General features: G+C 37.1%; 3 protein-coding genes across 3 annotated transcripts; all 3 read left to right on the top strand.

Annotated features, from left to right (window-relative positions):
• Window positions 1–599: 599 nt before the first annotated feature.
• Window positions 600–4,602, top strand: LOC145232729 (integrin alpha-2-like). Its single transcript, XM_080097398.1, has 9 exons — window positions 600–709; window positions 774–863; window positions 1,273–1,378; window positions 1,456–1,566; window positions 1,834–1,965; window positions 2,600–2,713; window positions 2,834–2,920; window positions 3,045–3,182; window positions 4,032–4,602. The coding sequence occupies exons 1-9, from the start codon at window positions 600–602 to the stop codon at window positions 4,125–4,127; spliced, it is 984 nt and encodes a 327-aa protein (XP_079953524.1). The 3' UTR covers window positions 4,128–4,602.
• Window positions 4,603–7,573: 2,971 nt separating this feature from the next.
• LOC145232725 (integrin alpha-1-like) lies at window positions 7,574–15,487 on the top strand. The gene is made up of 17 exons (XM_080097393.1): window positions 7,574–7,719; window positions 8,304–8,431; window positions 8,684–8,742; window positions 8,806–8,923; window positions 9,248–9,377; window positions 9,842–9,945; window positions 10,490–10,667; window positions 11,203–11,381; window positions 11,823–11,890; window positions 12,197–12,359; window positions 12,423–12,508; window positions 13,091–13,336; window positions 13,754–13,960; window positions 14,322–14,625; window positions 14,691–14,845; window positions 15,175–15,408; window positions 15,470–15,487. Exons 1-17 carry the CDS (start codon window positions 7,574–7,576, stop codon window positions 15,485–15,487), a joined length of 2,523 nt encoding a protein of 840 aa, XP_079953519.1.
• Window positions 15,488–16,380: 893 nt separating this feature from the next.
• LOC145232724 (integrin alpha-2-like) lies at window positions 16,381–20,383 on the top strand. Its single transcript, XM_080097392.1, has 9 exons — window positions 16,381–16,490; window positions 16,555–16,644; window positions 17,054–17,159; window positions 17,237–17,347; window positions 17,615–17,746; window positions 18,381–18,494; window positions 18,615–18,701; window positions 18,826–18,963; window positions 19,813–20,383. Exons 1-9 carry the CDS (start codon window positions 16,381–16,383, stop codon window positions 19,906–19,908), a joined length of 984 nt encoding a protein of 327 aa, XP_079953518.1. The 3' UTR covers window positions 19,909–20,383.
• The last annotated feature ends 1,270 nt before the right edge of the window (window positions 20,384–21,653 follow it).

The raw sequence follows: 21,653 nt of genomic DNA, 5'->3' as shown, positions 1-21,653 counted from the left end.
GTTACCATTGGCAACCTTGGACCTGACCACGTGTCAACAGCATGGCTCGAAGTTTTATCCTCAGTTGTAGAATTAAGTCGGGTAATTATAATTTTGATCTTGACAAAATGTTGTTCTTTTAAACTTGCAGTTTCTATTTTTACATAATTTTACAATTTTTGGCATTTGCGGTTCAAACAACAGTTTTCACACCTCAATTTCATAATTTGTTCGTGTTTGTTGCTTAGGTCAAATCCACTTGTGCGGACCTATCATCCACTCAAAGTGTCAGTGGCAAGGCTGTGTTGGTTTTGAAGTCTGCCGCATCACTTTTATATGACAGGAAAAAGGTAAAAATTATCAAACGATCACAGCACGCAAGGCTCATTGAAGGCGCCACACCAAATCAGCAATTCGAAATTCAACTCGTGGTGGTCCCGGAAAGACTCCTGTCGTGGGTTCGAATCTCACGGCAATCTATCCTTATCCGCCCATATGGTGGTGAATGCTTGGTGGCCGGCGGATTCGGTTTGGCGCCTTTAATAGGCCTGGCGTATACTGTAATTTACATACGATAGTTGCGTGATCACTGGTCTGCATAGACGCACTCTCAGTTATTTATGATTTCTCACCGATTTCAGTGCAAAGTGGAACTGATTTATTCTCTTGAACCTCTCTCCCGAAGTGCAAGTATTTCCAACCAGATAATTGGCGGTCAATTATTCTCCGGGTAAGTCAGATTAATAATTCACAAATATAAAACAAAAAATAATTGTTAATTGTTTTCATGGCAGACAAAACCAGACTTATGATCCCAACCCATCAAACAACGAGTTTCGATACCAGCGGAAGTTAAAGTATGACGTCAACCTCCAAATTACCAGGTATAAACTAAATTCTTGACTGCATTTTGAAAGTATGTATGCGCAGATATAAATTGTAAGTTTGCAAATACAACGCCTCTTTTTGACGAGTAAACAGGACACAAATCTTTTAAACCGTTGTAAGCAGTGGTGGGAATCAGCTGGTTCGCATCGGTTCTATAGAACCGTCTCACGAAAAAGAGATTAGCGAACCGGTTGGCATTACTGGTTACTGTCAATGGACTTTTTGTAACAATCTGGACAGAAAAAAATATGACGTTTGTAATACAACCGACAGACAATGTTTGAATCCGATAGCTGGTTGTATTTTTTTAAATCGGATAAGACTAGGAACCTTTTATGAAAGTTTTGTTTTCATTTCGTAATAAAAAAAATTCAAACGCATTTTAAATTAACTGTTTTTCCCCAGTCGAACATCTCAACAAGTTTATATCTTCAACCACTCGACGTCTCGTCCCATCATCCATTCCATTCGCGACCCCTTGTTCCAAAATCCTCTCAAACATACCTACACGGTAAAATCTGTTGACAATATGTTACATAGAGGAATGGCAAGTAACTTACCTTTTGTTGGTGTTTTATTTGTACCTAGATCTACAACACAGGAGCAAATAGTCTTTCATCATCTTTGCTCACATTCAAATGGATGGAACAGACTAAAAATAACTTTCAACTGCTGTACTTGTACGATTTTGTTTGCTCAGTGAGTTGATTGTGTGATTGTGTTAATTAAGCCATATTTGACTAAGGTGTTCCAAACTCGTATAAATCCCATATCTAGGAACGCAATGACAACATTTTCAATTATCCAAATTATTTTCAAAATAGCGTATGAGCTCCTTGAATAATTTGTTAAAAGAAGTGCATCATGCTGCAATACTTACAATATTTATGCTTGCTCAAGAATAACTGAATCTGGCTAACAAATACAATATCGTATTTATTTTAATTAAGAGTCCATGTTGTTTAGCCTGCCACGAAGTGTGTTTGCAAGTCAGAAGGAATGATCAACAAACTGGGAATCCCCCTAAACAACGACACAAACTTTAAACATTCGCTTACTTTTCCTAAGCCATCGGAAGTTACACTTCCGGCGAAACTGGTAGGTTTGCTAACAAAAATAAAATCCAAATTTACACGTTGATTAGAAAACGCCATACACCGACTTAAAACGTAATTTATTGAAAACATCTCTTTAATAATCGTCAGTTCCCTGTGCTATTTGTGATGTCAGCCCACACATCTCACACGTAGTGCTTACATGAGGTGAAACTATGAATGTAAGATTTACAGTAGCCAGGATTGCTAATTTCCAGGGGGTGCCCCCGCAAATATTTTAAATGCAATTTGTAGAAAAAATTCTTCCGGTTAGGACTGTTAGGGGTAGCCTGTTTCATAACAATAAGAACAATAAAATGAACCAAAATACCCATTTTTATGTTAAAATTAGTTTCTAACCCTGCCACACTTTCACTGCCATTATTGCGCTCTTCGCGCCACCTACCGGAAATTAGCCAACTGGGCTTCATTGAGTTCTTACGTTAGTAGCTCTACCCTTATATAAATCACGTTTCAAGCTCGGTTGACAACCTGCAAAAATGATGACAACAGCGATTGTTGAAACGTCGGCACTTAAATGTATTGAACATAAAACAGCTTTCTGGGAAAAGTGTTTTTTATTTAGATTAGAAAAATATTTCAAGAACAAACATTATCATTAGTTTCTATTAAAACAGACATGCGATGACGTCATTTGCGAGACAATTCGTTGTCACGTGACCAACCTACAGGTGTTTTCGTCGTTGAGCATCGAAGCAAGTTTCGTCGTGTGGATACCCTCTCTAGCAGCTGTAAGTACGCGAAAATTCACTTGGCACTCTTGTAGCTTTCACTTGCTACTCTTGAACCAGTTTTGTTTATGTTTGGAAATACAAGTTTTAAACTTTCATATTTCTTTTACCTTTTTGCAGCCCGATTTCAATAGCGATTTCACGTCCAGCTTGTCAGTTAACACCTCAGCATCCCCGGTGACCCCAACAGATGGTTATAACAGCAAGGTGAATGAAAACTACAATTAAAGTGCTACAAATTTGTCGATAGCGTTCAATCGTTTGTCTTAACTGTATGAAATGTCTTTAAAATCAGTAAAGCAATGTTGGAAATAAACAAAAACGTCTTAAGGTCTCGACTTCAGTTCAAGCATACCAACCACCAGAAAAAGTTGATAAAGAAGAGAACGGTTTAAACATTGGAGCAATTATTGGTGCCACCATAGGAGCACTTGTATTTCTCGCACTTCTAGTCGTCTTGCTATGGAAGGTAAGTTGTTGAGTTGTTGAATTAAGTTTATTTCGCTTTGAGAAAGAACGCATAGCGACATAAGTGCTCTGAAACAGTCACCAAGCCGGAAATAGCTGCGCGACGTTGCAACGTTATGAAGCCCATAAAAGTGGAGGCCACAATTGGTGGATGAGAGCCAAACACAGTGCAGCTACAACGTCATTACAAGGCGTTAAGTGACTGGGGCTCAAGTGAGGTTTCGAAATACCTTTTGAATAAGAAAACAACATAGGCCTACCAATGATAGACATCTCATTGAAAGTACAGTAAACCTCGGTTAAAGCGGATCTTCGCCAACTCCGGACATTTTTTGGTCCAAACGGGACCGGAGTAACCGAATATTACCAAACATCCATCCTGGAAGTAACAAACTTAAAAGTTAAAGCAACCCGTAAAGAATATGAAAAATTAGATTTGCTGTCGAAGCGCCAATGCAAAGAAATATACCAAAATACCAATACCTGAAATGAAATCTTCCATTAGGCAACCGCGGCTATGAAGATTTTTTTTGTTTTCAATACATACAAAAGCATATTGATAATCACGCGTTTGAAACCGTGCGAAAAAGTGTCTTCAAGAGAAACACTTTAAGATGGCGACGGGTGGTCCAGCCACATTACACACCAAATGAAACTTGCTTCCTAAAAAAATTGATTAAGAACATGAAAGAATGGCCAATTATTCTTATCTCCATGCAAATTTTACGGCCATTTGTCCATATGTTCGTTTTTGTATGTGTTTTGTATAACATACATAGGTTTTCGGTTTGAAATCTTTTGACACGAGTTTGGTGCAACGTTTTATTTTACACGTGAAAATTTTGTTTAGCTTGGATTCTTCAAAAGTAAATATAAGGAAAGACTCGACAACGCTAAAGATGCATCTGACGACCAACCACGAGTCGAAGAAATTGCTGAAGAATAAAGACAGCCAAAGAAACAAGCCTTAAACCATTTGTGCAACTTGTTCAACAAAATTTTAGCTTAAACAAGTTTAAAAAGTAAACATGTGTTTGAACCTACCTGTTTTTTGTACTTGTTGTTTTATAAAGGACAAAAACCCGGATTTTTACGCATTAAACCACTGCCAGAATCAATGAATGCAAAAAATATTTTTTCGTATCTTATGTCATTTAAACTGAACGTTTAACAAAAATATCTGCCTTTTGCGCCCAATTCAAATTGATTGTTAACCATGTTTGTTAACCACATGACGCCAAAGGGTTTTTAAGAAAGGTCATGTATAATATGTTTCTACGTCTGTAAAATTTCCACCATTATGGCAATATTTTAGGATTGAAAGCAAAACGTGAACGTTTTTTACATCCTTTTTTTTGAGGTATACGCTTGTTATTGTTGCAAGGAATTATATTTTATACCCAGATCATTATTTTGTTAATAAATTTAACCACAAAATCTGCTGGTCTAATATATCGCAAGCGTTAAAACTGACCACTTTTTGTTCACTTTTGCAAACAAAGATAAACTGTTGTTAGGGCAACAACTTGTCACTACTTTTACATAACCGTGCAAATACAGTATTTTGCATCACTTTCTAACGATAGGTCAATTTATTAAATAGTTTAAAATTTAAACCCAAAAGCATTTCAACCGATCTTCGTGGTTGATTTGATTAGCATTTGGCTGTCAAAATTGCAAGGTAAAAATTAAAAATGTGAATGGTTTCTTAACCATTTAACGGCTATGTCAAAGTAGTAATTTCATTACGCTCTGTTTTGAAATAGGCTAGTTTAATATTTTCACGGTTAATTTAGAGCGTTTGTTAGTTTTTCATTAAGTAAAAAAATGGGTACAGATGGCAATAACCCGCGCGTAAGTGGCTTTTATCTGGATAATTGGTCCAATGTTTTATTAAGCTTTAGAGAGTTTTTTTCTGTGTTGTGTTGACATTTTGTGTTTGGTTTTTTGGTAATATTACATTGTGCAGGATTTAAACAACGTTCAATAGCCTTGGCAACTTTCAAGCAGAATTGCTAATATATGTAAATATTTTTTTTAATGACCTGGAGTTTTTTTTTATTTACAAAATGATAATAGCCTATACATGGTTTGGCTGGTAGCTTCCTAACCCGTGCAGTAGTGCCCACCTGAACAATTGTTAAATGATGGCAATATGCACATTAAGAATGCTTTTGGTTGAAAATAAAAAGTACGTAATGTAGGAGTGTCATGCTTTGTTGGTTGGTGCAATGTAAGGTATTCTAAAGAATTTTCTAACTTTTAATTGGATTCACCCATTTTCACCCCTTAAACCCAAAGTGTTCGTTTTTAGTATTCGCTTTAAATTGATTCAAATTTCGATAGGTGTTAGTTATTGATCCAAATTTGATCCTCCTGTAGTTTGACCTCGAATAACCCAGCGGTTCACCCAAAACGTAATAATAACCCAGCGGGCCCCAAAAACGTGTTTTTTTAAAACGGCTGTACTGAAAAAAAGTAAATGATATATGAGTTTTTTGCTTTGTTGGTTGGTGCAATGTAAGGTATTCAAAATATTTTTCTAACTTTTTATTGGATTTACCCATTTTCACCCCTTTAAACCCGAATTAATTGGTTTTAGTTTTTCCAAGCCTTTAGGACAGAAATACAATCCCTTACATATGATAAAATTTAAAACAAATGTTTGCAGTGGATTGCTCATTGAGTGTCAAAATTTTGGCTCAATATCCAAATGGTTACCATGACTACCCGTAATATGTGTGCACCGGAAAGCCAAAGAAGGTAATTGATTGGTTTTCAATTGCGGCGATTTATGCATAGCGTGAGATCGCTGCTTGTGGACGGGCGTTTTACTAGGCAGTCGTTTTGATGATTAGACTTCAGCGCAGCAATGCTATGCGGTTTTAATAAGTAGCACGCGTAGTTTCAGTTTTAGCGAAGGCTGAGTTGAGTTGATTTCGCCGGTGATACAAATCGTAGCAGCACAATTGTGCTAAAATATTCACCAAGCCGGAAATTGCTGCGCAACGTCGGGACGTTATAAAGCGCGACAAAGGTAAGGGCACAATTGGTGGAAGATGACAAACGCGCTACAGCTACACAGTTACTAAAAGCGTTATGTGGCAGGAATCACATCAGAGGGTGAGGTTGGCACATTGGGACATCAAGCATGGACGACTAACGGTGAACTTGTAGGAAACGCAAAACACAGTTAAGAATAATATTTTGTCACCAAATAGCTTATTTTAAGTATACACATATACTCCAGAAGCAATGCGTAAGTTAAATATAAATTGGGAGAAACGTTATTGTTAATCAAGGACTGCGTGCTATTGAAAACAATGTCTAAAGGTTATTGAACAGTGGTTCAACGTCTGCACCGTGAGAGGTTATTACATGGTCAATGGTACTTGTTTTGTGAAACAAGGTTAAGCGAAAAACAATTTGTTATGTATACCCTTGTATAGCAAATGGTTATTTAGTTTATAATGTCTGTAAAACAGCGGTTAAGGCTTTCTAGGAAAATTCGTGTTTAAAAACTGACCTTGAACGAGAATATCTAGGTCAAAGCAAGGGATAAAATTGAAAGATATATATTTTTTTTTTGCTTACCGTTTTTGTAATTATATGGCAATATTAATGCAAAAAGAATATAGACAAAACTTTTTTATAGATGGGTTAATGTTTTTTAATAATTTGTCCTCAAGAATTTAAAAATAAGCGCAACATGTGTTTAGCGTTTCTAGTTTAGTTAATGTCTGTAAAGTTTATGTGCCTATAAGCTTCAGACAAGTCATAGTACGTCAGGCCCAATGAAGGCGACACACCGAATCAGCAGGACACCAAATAAGAGTGTGTGGTGATCGCTGGTCTGCATAGACGCTTCAGGGCTGATCCCAGTTATAAATTTATGTTTATCTTAAACTTTAGACAATTCACACTAAGGACTCATCAGTGCGGATGGTGACAAAACATAGACCGCATTGGCTAATGTAGCCATACATGTTTGTTGCATAGCTACACTAGCCAATGCGGTCTATCAGCTGCACTGATGAGACCTTTCAGGTCGAAACACTGTACACTAAAATAAACACTGTTTGGGTATTTTGCTAAAGTAGCTACAACCAACAAAATAGAGTTGACAAAGGTTCCTTGTGTTCTGAGATCCTGGCTGTTTCTTTTATGATAAAATTGCATTGTATAGAAGTGTTTTAGCTTAAACATGTTATTTTTGTAACATTTCTGTAGATTATATTTCAATAGAACGCTAACGATCCTTTAAAAGAGAAAAAAAACGTTTGTATGCTTAATTGTATGTAAGCGGTCAGATTTTTCCTTACAAGTAATAGTTTTCAGGTCTTTGGACATAGTATAACATAAAATTTGGAGAACACTATTGTTTGTTTAGATATGCGAGCTATTTGCATTGCTGTACTTTTGGTTGCGTACATAGATTTCGCTTTTCATCAAAGTGTCGAAACCAGGTCGGTTGGTCTCGTGAAACCTTCTGGATCCGGATATCAGTATGGCGTCGGTATTGCCATTACAAACACTAGGTAAACAGTATACCACAAAAAACATATTTAAGACATATCATAGACTGACGAAAAAAAAGCACTAATCAAAATACAAAGCCCAACGGCTTGTACATAGTGAAAAAAAAGAGTCATTTCCACGGTTGCACTGATGATTGTTGAATGTTTTGTTAAAACGTATGTAATGATATGTATGAATTCATTAAATGTATGCCAAAACAATAATCCAAATATGTAAAAATGTGCATTAACTACAGTTTTTAATGATCCCTTTGTTGATGTATTGGGAATCTGTGTACTGTGGTTTAAACTGAATGAAGGTTCCTGGTTTTTGTTTGTGTTATTTGTTGCTTGACTCCACCAGCTATTATACATGAGCACTCACTTTGAAAGCAATAAGTCAGTGGTTCTGTATGGTTAGCATCTGCTATATGCATCAAATTAAGAAGAAATGAAATGCTTTTATTGTCAAGGAAGGAGTGTGTTGGGAACCACTGCGATAAGGGCCTAAAGGGCCACTTTTGGCATCGTTTTATCGAATCATCTTTAATCAAAGCAATCTTAACTCTGTTTTAACTCAACTAAAACTCTGTCTTACATTAAAGCACGACATCAGTTCTGTTTATCGGCGCACCCAAATACGGCAATTCCTCCAATGGGGCATTGTTCCGTTGTGAAATTGATCCCACAAACACGTCAGGAGTGCTGACATGCAACGAACGTGTCAAGATTGGTGAGTCATAGGAAAAACCTTTGTTATGAATGTCACAAAACAAATCATTTTTCGCATGACTAATGTCAAAAATACGCCCCTATAATAATGGTGTTTGGGTCCCACGACCATCAAAACACCACCGTCAGTATTTGAGACAAGAAAGTTACGGTAATGGGTTGTGTGCATAACATTAGCACATGTGGACAATGAACTAATTGTTCTTTCTAATACTTTACCCGAAATTTCATTAATACACTTAACAAATTGCAGATAAGGGTGGGTCACTTGGACTTTCCCTGGACAACGCTGCTAACAAGAAACAAGTTATCGTAAGCTTTAATCATTTTTTCAACTCAACTTAGGCTATTTATTTTAAAACCAAGTGTTTGTAGGCATGTGCACCGAAATACAGCTACCAGTGCCCCAATAGCACCGGGGACCCATGGATAATGGGGGCCTGTTATGCCACTAATACTACAACTGTGAAAATGGCAAATCCGTTTCAAGCCGGTAAGATATTACCACAGGTCATTTTGTTATGACTTGCATTATGATTAGCCTTAGTTATTGCAAAGTTACCCTATTTTTGGGCAGTTGTATTTTATTGTCAATTGTTTTTGTGATTTTAAAGCGGATATTCGTATACAGTCCGTAAAAAGCAGGACAACAAACATGTTGCTGATGATTAGGTGAAAGCAGTTTCCGGAAGAGAATTGCCTTAACTATATATTCTTGTTGATTTTTCTTGATTTACAAACATATTAGGAATGCAAGGTGTATAAATAAATGGTGTTCTATAATTTACAACATCTACACAATAAATGCAATTTCTAGATCTCTCGTGTGCAAACTCTAGTCGCTTGAAGGTTGATATCATGTTTGTGGTTGATGAGTCTGGCAGTGTTGGTATATCCAATTACCGGAAAGCATTGGAGTGGATAAATAGCGTTGCTAAAGGTTTCGAGTAAGTGACGTTATCGGGATGAAGCTTCTAAACTGTAGGGTCAGTGCAATAGGTTCTTAATCGGGATTAAATATGACATGCCTTGAGGTTTATCGAAACTTTGAACAAATGTCGTTGCTTGGTGGACAAAGACTGTAATTGACCCAATGTTCGTAGATTTATATTCACAAAATACATTTTACATTTGAAGTAATTTGTTATTAGGACTTTTAAATAAAATATTTGCTTGATTCGATCTGTTTGTTTTTACTAACGTAGTCTTTTTTTACAATTGCTCACACTAAGAATGTCAATGACAAAACATTCGCCTACAAGCTTTTTTTAGGACAACTTTTGTGGGACTATAAGACGTGGAGGTTAATTACATCTTTTACTGGGGTAAATGATAGAAAACGTGTTGACCAACTGATGGCCAATGCCAGCTTTATGTCGAAGTGGATCAGTCAGATTTTTTTCCATTATAGGTCATCCATCAATGTAGGTGATGTAAGAGTTGGAATGGTTAACTATGCAAACAGTGCACGACTGTCGATTTCGTTGGAAAAAAGAAGCGCTGTTCGGTTGTTCGGTGGGTAACGATTTGTTGCACGGTGGATAAAAATTAAGATACCTTTCAGAATTTCATTTGAAATAAGCAACTGTAGATGTTATGGAGGCGAAATATTTATTTCTTAACGTATCTTTACTGATTCATCCCGCTTTTTGGAAGCGGTTTTGTGTGTTCTTACAGAAATATTAGTATTTTGGCCATGACCTTTTTTCTTCTTCTTTAAATAAATGCTTTTGTTTGTAGAATTCTTATCGTAGTTTCCTGTATCATAGGTAAAAACCTTACTGTGCTTTCTCTAATGGGTGAAAATGTTAGCACAACGTCAAACAACATAGTAATTAACTTTTCCTATTAAAATAACCATCCACAAACGCTTCAAAGATCAACAACCTTTTTATCAAAAATAATTTTACGTAACAAACTTTTCGTACATTCATCGAACAAAATTTGTTGTGTAAATAAAATTCTTTAGTTAATTGAGTTTTGACACCGACGTATTTGTCATGCAAAAGGTATAGGTGCAGAAGTTAACTTGAGTTATATTTTTGTGTGTTTGTTGTAGAATTGGTTTTGAACACTACTTACGCGAATAGTGGTACTCAAACCGACAAGGGAATCGACGCAGCAGTGAAAGAATTTAGCAGCCAAAGAATTAACAATATTCCACGGCTCATGATTGTTATGACAGATGGCAAATCACTGTACCCAAACCTGGTCAAGAATTCATCAAAGGAAGCAAGGTCAAACTAAAAACAGATAGTGGTTTTGGCGATAATGGTGTAAATTATTTTTTATAACCTCTCATTTTTGTCATGTATTGTTTTTGATGTTCCACTGATAGGTAATTAGCTAAAATGTCTTTGATGTTGAAAGTGAGTAAAAAATAAATTGCGTCAAGCAAGCCTGAACGAGCTACTCTTTGTATTGTTATTTTGAGCTGAAACACGTTTGCAATTTTTTTTCATAACACAAACGAAAAAATAACATGAAAAACCTAACATAACGCCACCCTATTTCTTTAGAACAGCTTGGCATTTTAAACAATGCTTTTGTTCTCGTCATTTGTGTATTGTGTATCTAAACAGCAAAGGGTATTAAACACGTTTCCGATAATCGGGCAAGCCGATAGTGCACGTATACGGCGAAAAATGCCAAAGCGATGAATAAAACAAAACCTGTGAATTTCATCATAATTAAAGAAGCCTTAAATTAAGAAGCCTGGTAAAAAAAATATTTTTACAAATTAATCATTACAAAAGGTGGTTTCTTACACAGGGACGCCAACATCACAATCGTGTCGGTTGGAATTGGGTCAAACATCGATGATACTGAACTTCTAACAATTTCTGGACTTCAGGCACAGGTGTTGAAAGTCAGCAACTTTGACGCCTTGAGTCAAAGTCTTAGCAAATTGACAAAAGTTATTGAAAAAACCGCTTCATTCCAGCTCGAAGGTTAGGTTACTTCAATGGGGTTCGAACCCATGACCATCCAAGACGAATTCCAATCACGTTTTCATGCATATTTTAGTCCCGACGGCTTAGACAATTTTACCAAATATTTGTCCATTTTTTGCAGGAAAGATAGGAAAAGGACTTGCTTAAAATTAGTCAATTAGCAATTGCGACATTACAAATAAATGTAAATCGAAAATCATCATATGGTGCCAATAAGATCCAGAATTTATTTCGCATCAGTTACAAACTTTTAAACATTATGCGTTGCTTATGAAGCCGATATAGTATTGTTGCAAGACGGTAATATGGGCAACAGCGGGCAATGCAAGAAGCATGTGTTGAATATACTGTAGTTGATTGTTTAGTTTATTATTGGCCACCGTTCAGTTAAAACGAGGTTCAGTTCGACATAATGTTTTTTTTTACACACTGTTTCAGGAACGGTGAGCAACGCAACATCAGAATTAACGAATGGCCAACTGGGATTTTCCATTCATGCCTCCCAAGTAAGTATCAACGCAAGAAAGATGCCAAGCCGCAGTATTCAGAACTAATATGAATGTTGTGCATTATGGTCCGTGTTTCAAGGGTAATGTAATTGATTTCATATTTAGAGTAAGAGTTACGTTAGTTATATTTTTTGAATAATTTTTGCAAATATTTATTTTGTTTTGTTGATAAGGTTGTATTTATTTCCACGTACAGACCAAATTGATTTTGCCGAGATTTAAAAATCATATTTAAACAAGAGCAAACGAACCAAGTGCACTGCGGGTTAGGTCAGACATGTAAAGAAAGGCATTCTTTTTCAGAGCGGTGCTGCTATAGTGGGATCAGTCGGTTCTTATGACAGAGCGGGTTCATTTGCCTTGTACTGTTCTTTAAAAGACGCCTTTCCGAAATTCCTCAATCTGACAGGACTAGAAAGCATTATGAATCCAGAAAATATCACTCATCTAAGAGACGCCTACTTAGGTACTGACGTAGTTTCGGTTTTAAAGCTGTAATACTTCGGTTACTGTTGTGAGATGTTTACAGGTTACTCGATTACAAGTGGGCGACTTCTTGGAGGGTCAGATGAATATATTATCAGCGGTTCACCACGTTACCGTTCCAAGGGCCAGGTAAAGAAACGAATTATTTTGAGATGGTTCCAAAGTATGTCAAAGCTTGCGCAAAACAAATAAGCTAAACCTGGAGGTACTAGGCCGAATCTTTATGTTGTTTGTAGTATCAGAAAAACGATTCTGGTTTCATCCGATTTTAAAAATTCTACGTACCCAAAACGGCCCGCAAATGTTGCACCCTAATTGTTTAATCCGAATAACAGTTTTTTATTTAAATTATTCATAGGTTGGCTTTATTACCTTTAGGTACCCTTTGAGTCAGCTAAAACGACATTTATTGATTGTCGAGATCACACATGATTCCAGCGATCAATGACTACACTCACTACTGTACAAAATCTGTTTTGAGTTGATCTAATTTACTGAGAATAATTTAGGTAAAACAGCTATTGAATCACAGTAAAAATAAATTCCTAAGTTAGGATATCATTTTTAAGACGCATTCTAAAACGGCAAATACACATTTTGTATAACAAGGCAACAAAGTTAAGAAACCAACCGTTGAGGCGTTTAACCCCAAATACTCTTTTCTGCGTTTTTCTGCCCTGGGCGTTAGATCCTATTTTTATGTACGTTCAGGTTTTGATGCTAAAGTCTTCTGAAATTGAGCATCCCTATTCCCACTACTACACCCTGCATCCTCACGGGAAGATGTGGCAACTCGGAGGATACTTCGGACATTCTGTGTTGTGTCTTGACATCAACGGAGATTCTTATGATGACTTGCTGGTTTCATCTCCACTTTTCTCCGAACAAGTAGGTTTTGATCAGGGGAGAGTCTTTGTTTACATCAACAACCAAAGCAATCCAGGACCCCAACAATGGGTAAGTCTGTCTTTTTTATGTGTTAAGGGTAGCAACTCCTGTTGTGCTCGTTTGAGTACGCCAAAGGCCACATGCCCCTTTTACAAGTCATATTTTGGTTGAAAAAGACTTAAATATTTTAAATGATATTAATGAACAAGTAGCTGCAGCTCATGTGCTCTTATATAAACATCAACACGAACTAGTTCTAAACGGAAACGGAACTTCTACTTACAACTATGAAAATTAGAAAGGTTGCTTTCCTATACAATTCAATCTTAAATATTTGGCATTGGTTAGTTCATTATAATTTGGTTACATCTAAAGGAAGCAACCCCGCTTAGCTCCTATTTCAGGGAAACATAAGTAGTCGAAATAGAAAATGTTGTCATACTATAGTTTAACAATGGCAATCTAACCCAAATATTGTAACATCAGAAATCGCGCGTCAACCGGTTCACAATTTTGCGCGGAAAGAACAGAGCGCGCCTCGGTATGTCGATGGCTAGTGCAGGAGATGTGGACCGGAACGGATACAATGACGTCATCATCGGTGCTCCTGGAGAGGACATGACATCATCAAGCAGTGGTTCCGTTTATGTTTTCTACGGATCCGCTAGTGGTTTGTCCCACACCAACAAGCAGGTAAAGTTATAGCAAATTCTTTGCACTCGCCAATCGTCCATTGTAGGCTTAGTGGGACCGGGCTTTCTGGGCGCATTCAGGCTCCGGTTTCTTAAAAAAAACGGGCTTGATTCAGGCCTGACTTTACACTCTGTCTCAGTATTAAAAAAAAGTATCCAGTTGGTAAACCTGGCCTAATGTCAAAAATGCCTAAAACGCCTTGTTTTAGACCAATTGTCTGTTGTGTTTGTTGTCTTGGTCTCTCTTGATGCTTTAATGTATACACGCCTGTCAATCAAACTTTCGGGCCAAACGGGCTTCTCAATAACGACTCGGGGGTTCGGGCTCCAATTTCAGGCCCGTTAACAAATCTACTTCACAGAGAATCAAAGGGAGCTCAGTGGCGCCATCTCTCGTCAACTTTGGTTATGCCATCGCCAAAGGACCACGAGATGGAGCTGACGTGGACAACAACCGATACCCGGACGTGGTGGTCGGAGCGCCATCTAGCGATACAGTCGTCATACTTCGCTCGCGTCCGATTATTGACGTCACTGCTGAAGTGATTCTCTCGTCTCCATCTATTGACGTCATTAGGTGCCTTAATGACGTCACATCCGTGTGCGCGATGTTTATGACTTGTGTGCGTGGGAGCGAAAGAAGTGGCGAGGAATATAGTTACCACGGTAAGTATGCTTGGGTTTCTTCAGCCAAACCTATTAGACTTACAACTTTACGTTCGTTTTACAAGACTTGGTGACAAGGGTTTCGCTGGACAGTCTTCAAATCGGAACCGAAATCGCGAGAATTACACTGCTGGGCAGAGACACAACAGATGCAAGTCAGTTTCAGTATCAGAACTTGACATCAACTCGGTCTTGTAGAAGCTACAACGTCACGCTAAATGTAAGCGTTATATAAGACACCCTGTGCTATATCGATGAAAAACATTGATTAAATCATATCTAAACCGTTCGGCACATGGGTTACTGTTGTAGATACTGACCTTTGGTATTTTAGTCATGCCAGTTCAAGTTGAAATTCTCGACATATTAAACATCTAGAAATAGGTGTCTTGTTAGGGACACCCAAACGTCGGCATATTATAATAATAAACACTGCTGAAAGAGGTAAAATTTTGTTGATCCAGACTTAGATTCGCCGTTTTTTTCCCATGAACGCTTGACTTTGCAATATCGGAACATTGAGTATTTATATCTTACTCGTGTATGTAGGCTGTCGCATTTCAAAACAAAGAAAGCATGAACACTCCTATCCGAATCACCTTCTCCTACGACTTTTCAACGGAACATAAAAACAGACACCTTTCTGCAATTTTTGATCCCACGTCATCGAACGAGGCATACGCTGATTGGCTGCTTGATAACGGTTGCTCAGGCAACCAATCGACATGCGTCAGTGATCTTACCGTCAATGTTGTTTACACGTACGAAAATATCCTCTTTCAAGTTCACAGAGCATATCTGGCAATTGTAGTTTTATTCAGACGTTTCGACGTACCATATACAGATCGCTTCATCAGGGTAAATGACACTAAATGCGCGTAGTACAGTGCACGATAAACAAAGGCAAAATAGAGTTAAACGCAAGCACGTTACAATGCAACGAAAACATTGCTAGATAACGAATTTATCGGAATAAAAATACAATTGCCAGAGCTCAGTAAACTTGATTTTATTCCTTGGTAGCAATAGCTTATAAACATTTCCTCTTTATTGGTTGATTACATATTTTTGTCACCTTGCATACGCTGCATATAGAATTCCCCCAAGTAAGGAACCCTATGTCATGCAAAGCGGGGAGGAAGTGCTGACAATCACCGTTACCATTGGCAACCTTGGACCTGACCACGTGTCAACAGCATGGCTCGAAGTTTTATCCTCAGTTGTAGAATTAAGTCGGGTAATTATAATTTTGATCTTGACAAAATGTTGTTCTTTTAAACTTGCAGTTTCTATTTTTACATAATTTTACAATTTTTGGCATTTGCGGTTCAAACAACAGTTTTCACACCTCAATTTCATAATTTGTTCGTGTTTGTTGCTTAGGTCAAATCCACTTGTGCGGACCTATCATCCACTCAAAGTGTCAGTGGCAAGGCTGTGTTGGTTTTGAAGTCTGCCGCATCACTTTTATATGACAGGAAAAAGGTAAAAATTATCAAACGATCACAGCACGCAAGGCTCATTGAAGGCGCCACACCAAATCAGCAATTCTAAATTCAACTCGTGGTGGTCCCGGAAAGACTCCTGTCGTGGGTTCGAATCTCACGGCAATCTATCCTTATCCGCCCATATGGTGGTGAATGCTTGGTGGCCGGCGGATTCGGTTTGGCGCCTTTAATAGGCCTGGCGTATACTGTAATTTACATACGATAGTTGCGTGATCACTGGTCTGCATAGACGCACTCTCAGTTATTTATGATTTCTCACCGATTTCAGTGCAAAGTGGAACTGATTTATTCTCTTGAACCTCTCTCCCGAAGTGCAAGTATTTCCAACCAGATAATTGGCGGTCAATTATTCTCCGGGTAAGTCAGATTAATAATTCACAAATATAAAACAAAAAATAATTGTTAATTGTTTTCATGGCAGACAAAACCAGACTTATGATCCCAACCCATCAAACAACGAGTTTCGATACCAGCGGAAGTTAAAGTATGACGTCAACCTCCAAATTACCAGGTATAAACTAAATTCTTGACTGCATTTTGAAAGTATGTATGCGCAGATATAAATTGTAAGTTTGCAAATACAACGCCTCTTTTTGACGAGTAAACAGGACACAAATCTTTTAAACCGTTGTAAGCAGTGGTGGGAATCAGCTGGTTCGCATCGGTTCTATAGAACCGTCTCACGAAAAAGAGATTAGCGAACCGGTTGGCATTACTGGTTACTGTCAATGGACTTTTTGTAACAATCTGGACAGAAAAAAATATGACGTTTGTAATACAACCGACAGACAATGTTTGAATCCGATAGCTGGTTGTATTTTTTTAAATCGGATAAGACTAGGAACCTTTTATGAAAGTTTTGTTTTCATTTCGTAATAAAAAAAATTCAAACGCATTTTAAATTAACTGTTTTTCCCCAGTCGAACATCTCAACAAGTTTATATCTTCAACCACTCGACGTCTCGTCCCATCATCCATTCCATTCGCGACCCCTTGTTCCAAAATCCTCTCAAACATACCTACACGGTAAAATCTGTTGACAATATGTTACATAGAGGAATGGCAAGTAACTTACCTTTTGTTGGTGTTTTATTTGTACCTAGATCTACAACACAGGAGCAAATAGTCTTTCATCATCTTTGCTCACATTCAAATGGATGGAACAGACTAAAAATAACTTTCAACTGCTGTACTTGTACGATTTTGTTTGCTCAGTGAGTTGATTGTGTGATTGTGTTAATTAAGCCATATTTGACTAAGGTGTTCCAAACTCGTATAAATCCCATATCTAGGAACGCCATGACAACATTTTCAATTATCCAAATTATTTTCAAAATAGCGTATGAGCTCCTTGAATAATTTGTTAAAAGAAGTGCATCATGCTGCAATACTTACAATATTTATGCTTGCTCAAGAATAACTGAATCTGGCTAACAAATACAATATCGTATTTATTTTAATTAAGAGTCCATGTTGTTTAGCCTGCCACGAAGTGTGTTTGCAAGTCAGAAGGAATGATCAACAAACTGGGAATCCCCCTAAACAACGACACAAACTTTAAACATTCGCTTACTTTTCCTAAGCCATCGGAAGTTACACTTCCGGCGAAACTGGTAGGTTTGCTAACAAAAATAAAATCCAAATTTACACGTTGATTAGAAAACGCCATACACCGACTTAAAACGTAATTTATTGAAAACATCTCTTTAATAATCGTCAGTTCCCTGTGCTATTTGTGATGTCAGCCCACACATCTCACACGTAGTGCTTACATGAGGTGAAACTATGAATGTAAGATTTACAGTAGCCAGGATTGCTAATTTCCAGGGGGTGCCCCCGCAAATATTTTAAATGCAATTTGTAGAAAAAATTCTTCCGGTTAGGACTGTTAGGGGTAGCCTGTTTCATAACAATAAGAACAATAAAATGAACCAAAATACCCATTTTTATGTTAAAATTAGTTTCTAACCCTGCCACACTTTCACTGCCATTATTGCGCTCTTCGCGCCACCTACCGGAAATTAGCCAACTGGGCTTCATTGAGTTCTTACGTTAGTAGCTCTACCCTTATATAAATCACGTTTCAAGCTCGGTTGACAACCTGCAAAAATGATGACAACAGCGATTGTTGAAACGTCGGCACTTAAATGTATTGAACATAAAACAGCTTTCTGGGAAAAGTGTTTTTTATTTAGATTAGAAAAATATTTCAAGAACAAACATTATCATTAGTTTCTATTAAAACAGACATGCGATGACGTCATTTGCGAGACAATTCGTTGTCACGTGACCAACCTACAGGTGTTTTCGTCGTTGAGCATCGAAGCAAGTTTCGTCGTGTGGATACCCTCTCTAGCAGCTGTAAGTACGCGAAAATTCACTTGGCACTCTTGTAGCTTTCACTTGCTACTCTTGAACCAGTTTTGTTTATGTTTGGAAATACAAGTTTTAAACTTTCATATTTCTTTTACCTTTTTGCAGCCCGATTTCAATAGCGATTTCACGTCCAGCTTGTCAGTTAACACCTCAGCATCCCCGGTGACCCCAACAGATGGTTATAACAGCAAGGTGAATGAAAACTACAATTAAAGTGCTACAAATTTGTCGATAGCGTTCAATCGTTTGTCTTAACTGTATGAAATGTCTTTAAAATCAGTAAAGCAATGTTGGAAATAAACAAAAACGTCTTCAGGTCTCGACTTCAGTTCAAGCATACCAACCACCAGAAAAAGTTGATAAAGAAGAGAACGGTTTAAACATTGGAGCAATTATTGGTGCCACCATAGGAGCACTTGTATTTCTCGCACTTCTAGTCGTCTTGCTATGGAAGGTAAGTTGTTGAGTTGTTGAATTAAGTTTATTTCGCTTTGAGAAAGAACGCATAGCGACATAAGTGCTCTGAAACAGTCACCAAGCCGGAAATAGCTGCGCGACGTTGCAACGTTATGAAGCCCATAAAAGTGGAGGCCACAATTGGTGGATGAGAGCCAAACACAGTGCAGCTACAACGTCATTACAAGGCGTTAAGTGACTGGGGCTCAAGTGAGGTTTCGAAATACCTTTTGAATAAGAAAACAACATAGGCCTACCAATGATAGACATCTCATTGAAAGTATAGTAAACCTCGGTTAAAGCGGATCTTCGCCAACTCCGGACATTTTTTGGTCCAAACGGGACCGGAGTAACCGAATATTACCAAACATCCATCCTGGAAGTAACAAACTTAAAAGTTAAAGCAACCCGTAAAGAATATGAAAAATTAGATTTGCTGTCGAAGCGCCAATGCAAAGAAATATACCAAAATACCAATACCTGAAATGAAATCTTCCATTAGGCAACCGCGGCTATGAAGATTTTTTTTGTTTTCAATACATACAAAAGCATATTGATAATCACGCGTTTGAAACCGTGCGAAAAAGTGTCTTCAAGAGAAACACTTTAAGATGGCGACGGGTGGTCCAGCCACATTACACACCAAATGAAACTTGCTTCCTAAAAAAATTGATTAAGAACATGAAAGAATGGCCAATTATTCTTATCTCCATGCAAATTTTACGGCCATTTGTCCATATGTTCGTTTTTGTATGTGTTTTGTATAACATACATAGGTTTTCGGTTTGAAATCTTTTGACACGAGTTTGGTGCAACGTTTTATTTTACACGTGAAAATTTTGTTTAGCTTGGATTCTTCAAAAGTAAATATAAGGAAAGACTCGACAACGCTAAAGATGCATCTGACGACCAACCACGAGTCGAAGAAATTGCTGAAGAATAAAGACAGCCAAAGAAACAAGCCTTAAACCATTTGTGCAACTTGTTCAACAAAATTTTAGCTTAAACAAGTTTAAAAAGTAAACATGTGTTTGAACCTACCTGTTTTTTGTACTTGTTGTTTTATAAAGGACAAAAACCCGGATTTTTACGCATTAAACCACTGCCAGAATCAATGAATGCAAAAAATATTTTTTCGTATCTTATGTCATTTAAACTGAACGTTTAACAAAAATATCTGCCTTTTGCGCCCAATTCAAATTGATTGTTAACCATGTTTGTTAACCACATGACGCCAAAGGGTTTTTAAGAAAGGTCATGTATAATATGTTTCTACGTCTGTAAAATTTCCACCATTATGGCAATATTTTAGGATTGAAAGCAAAACGTGAACGTTTTTTACATCCTTTTTTTTGAGGTATACGCTTGTTATTGTTGCAAGGAATTATATTTTATACCCAGATCATTATTTTGTTAATAAATTTAACCACAAAATCTGCTGGTCTAATATATCGCAAGCGTTAAAACTGACCACTTTTTGTTCACTTTTGCAAACAAAGATAAACTGTTGTTAGGGCAACAACTTGTCACTACTTTTACATAACCGTGCAAATACAGTATTTTGCATCACTTTCTAACGATAGGTCAATTTATTAAATAGTTTAAAATTTAAACCCAAAAGCATTTCAACCGATCTTCGTGGTTGATTTGATTAGCATTTGGCTGTCAAAATTGCAAGGTAAAAATTAAAAATGTGAATGGTTTCTTAACCATTTAACGGCTATGTCAAAGTAGTAATTTCATTACGCTCTGTTTTGAAATAGGCTAGTTTAATATTTTCACGGTTAATTTAGAGCGTTTGTTAGTTTTTCATTAAGTAAAAAAATGGGTACAGATGGCAATAACCCGCGCGTAAGTGGCTTTTATCTGGATAATTGGTCCAATGTTTTATTAAGCTTTAGAGAGTTTTTTTCTGTGTTGTGTTGACATTTTGTGTTTGGTTTTTTGGTAATATTACATTGTGCAGGATTTAAACAACGTTCAATAGCCTTGGCAACTTTCAAGCAGAATTGCTAATATATGTAAATATTTTTTTTAATGACCTGGAGTTTTTTTTTATTTACAAAATGATAATAGCCTATACATGGTTTGGCTGGTAGCTTCCTAACCCGTGCAGTAGTGCCCACCTGAACAATTGTTAAATGATGGCAATATGCACATTAAGAATGCTTTTGGTTGAAAATAAAAAGTACGTAATGTAGGAGTGTCATGCTTTGTTGGTTGGTGCAATGTAAGGTATTCTAAAGAATTTTCTAACTTTTAATTGGATTCACCCATTTTCACCCCTTAAACCCAAAGTGTTCGTTTTTAGTATTCGCTTTAAATTGATTCAAATTTCGATAGGTGTTAGTTATTGATCCAAATTTGATCCTCCTGTAGTTTGACCTCGAATAACCCAGCGGTTCACCCAAAACGTAATAATAACCCAGCGGGCCCCAAAAACGTGTTTTTTTAAAACGGCTGTACTGAAAAAAAGTAAATGATATATGAGTTTTTTGCTTTGTTGGTTGGTGCAATGTAAGGTATTCAAAATATTTTTCTAACTTTTTATTGGATTTACCCATTTTCACCCCTTTAAACCCGAATTAATTGGTTTTAGTTTTTCCAAGCCTTTAGGACAGAAATACAATCCCTTACATATGATAAAATTTAAAACAAATGTTTGCAGTGGATTGCTCATTGAGTGTC

Source organism: Phallusia mammillata, chromosome 6 (assembly GCF_965637545.1).
Source record: "Phallusia mammillata chromosome 6, kaPhaMamm4.hap1.1, whole genome shotgun sequence".
Lineage (NCBI taxonomy): Eukaryota > Metazoa > Chordata > Ascidiacea > Phlebobranchia > Ascidiidae > Phallusia > Phallusia mammillata.
Note: the sequence above shows the minus strand (reverse complement) of the source record. Positions and strands in the feature narration are given on the sequence as shown.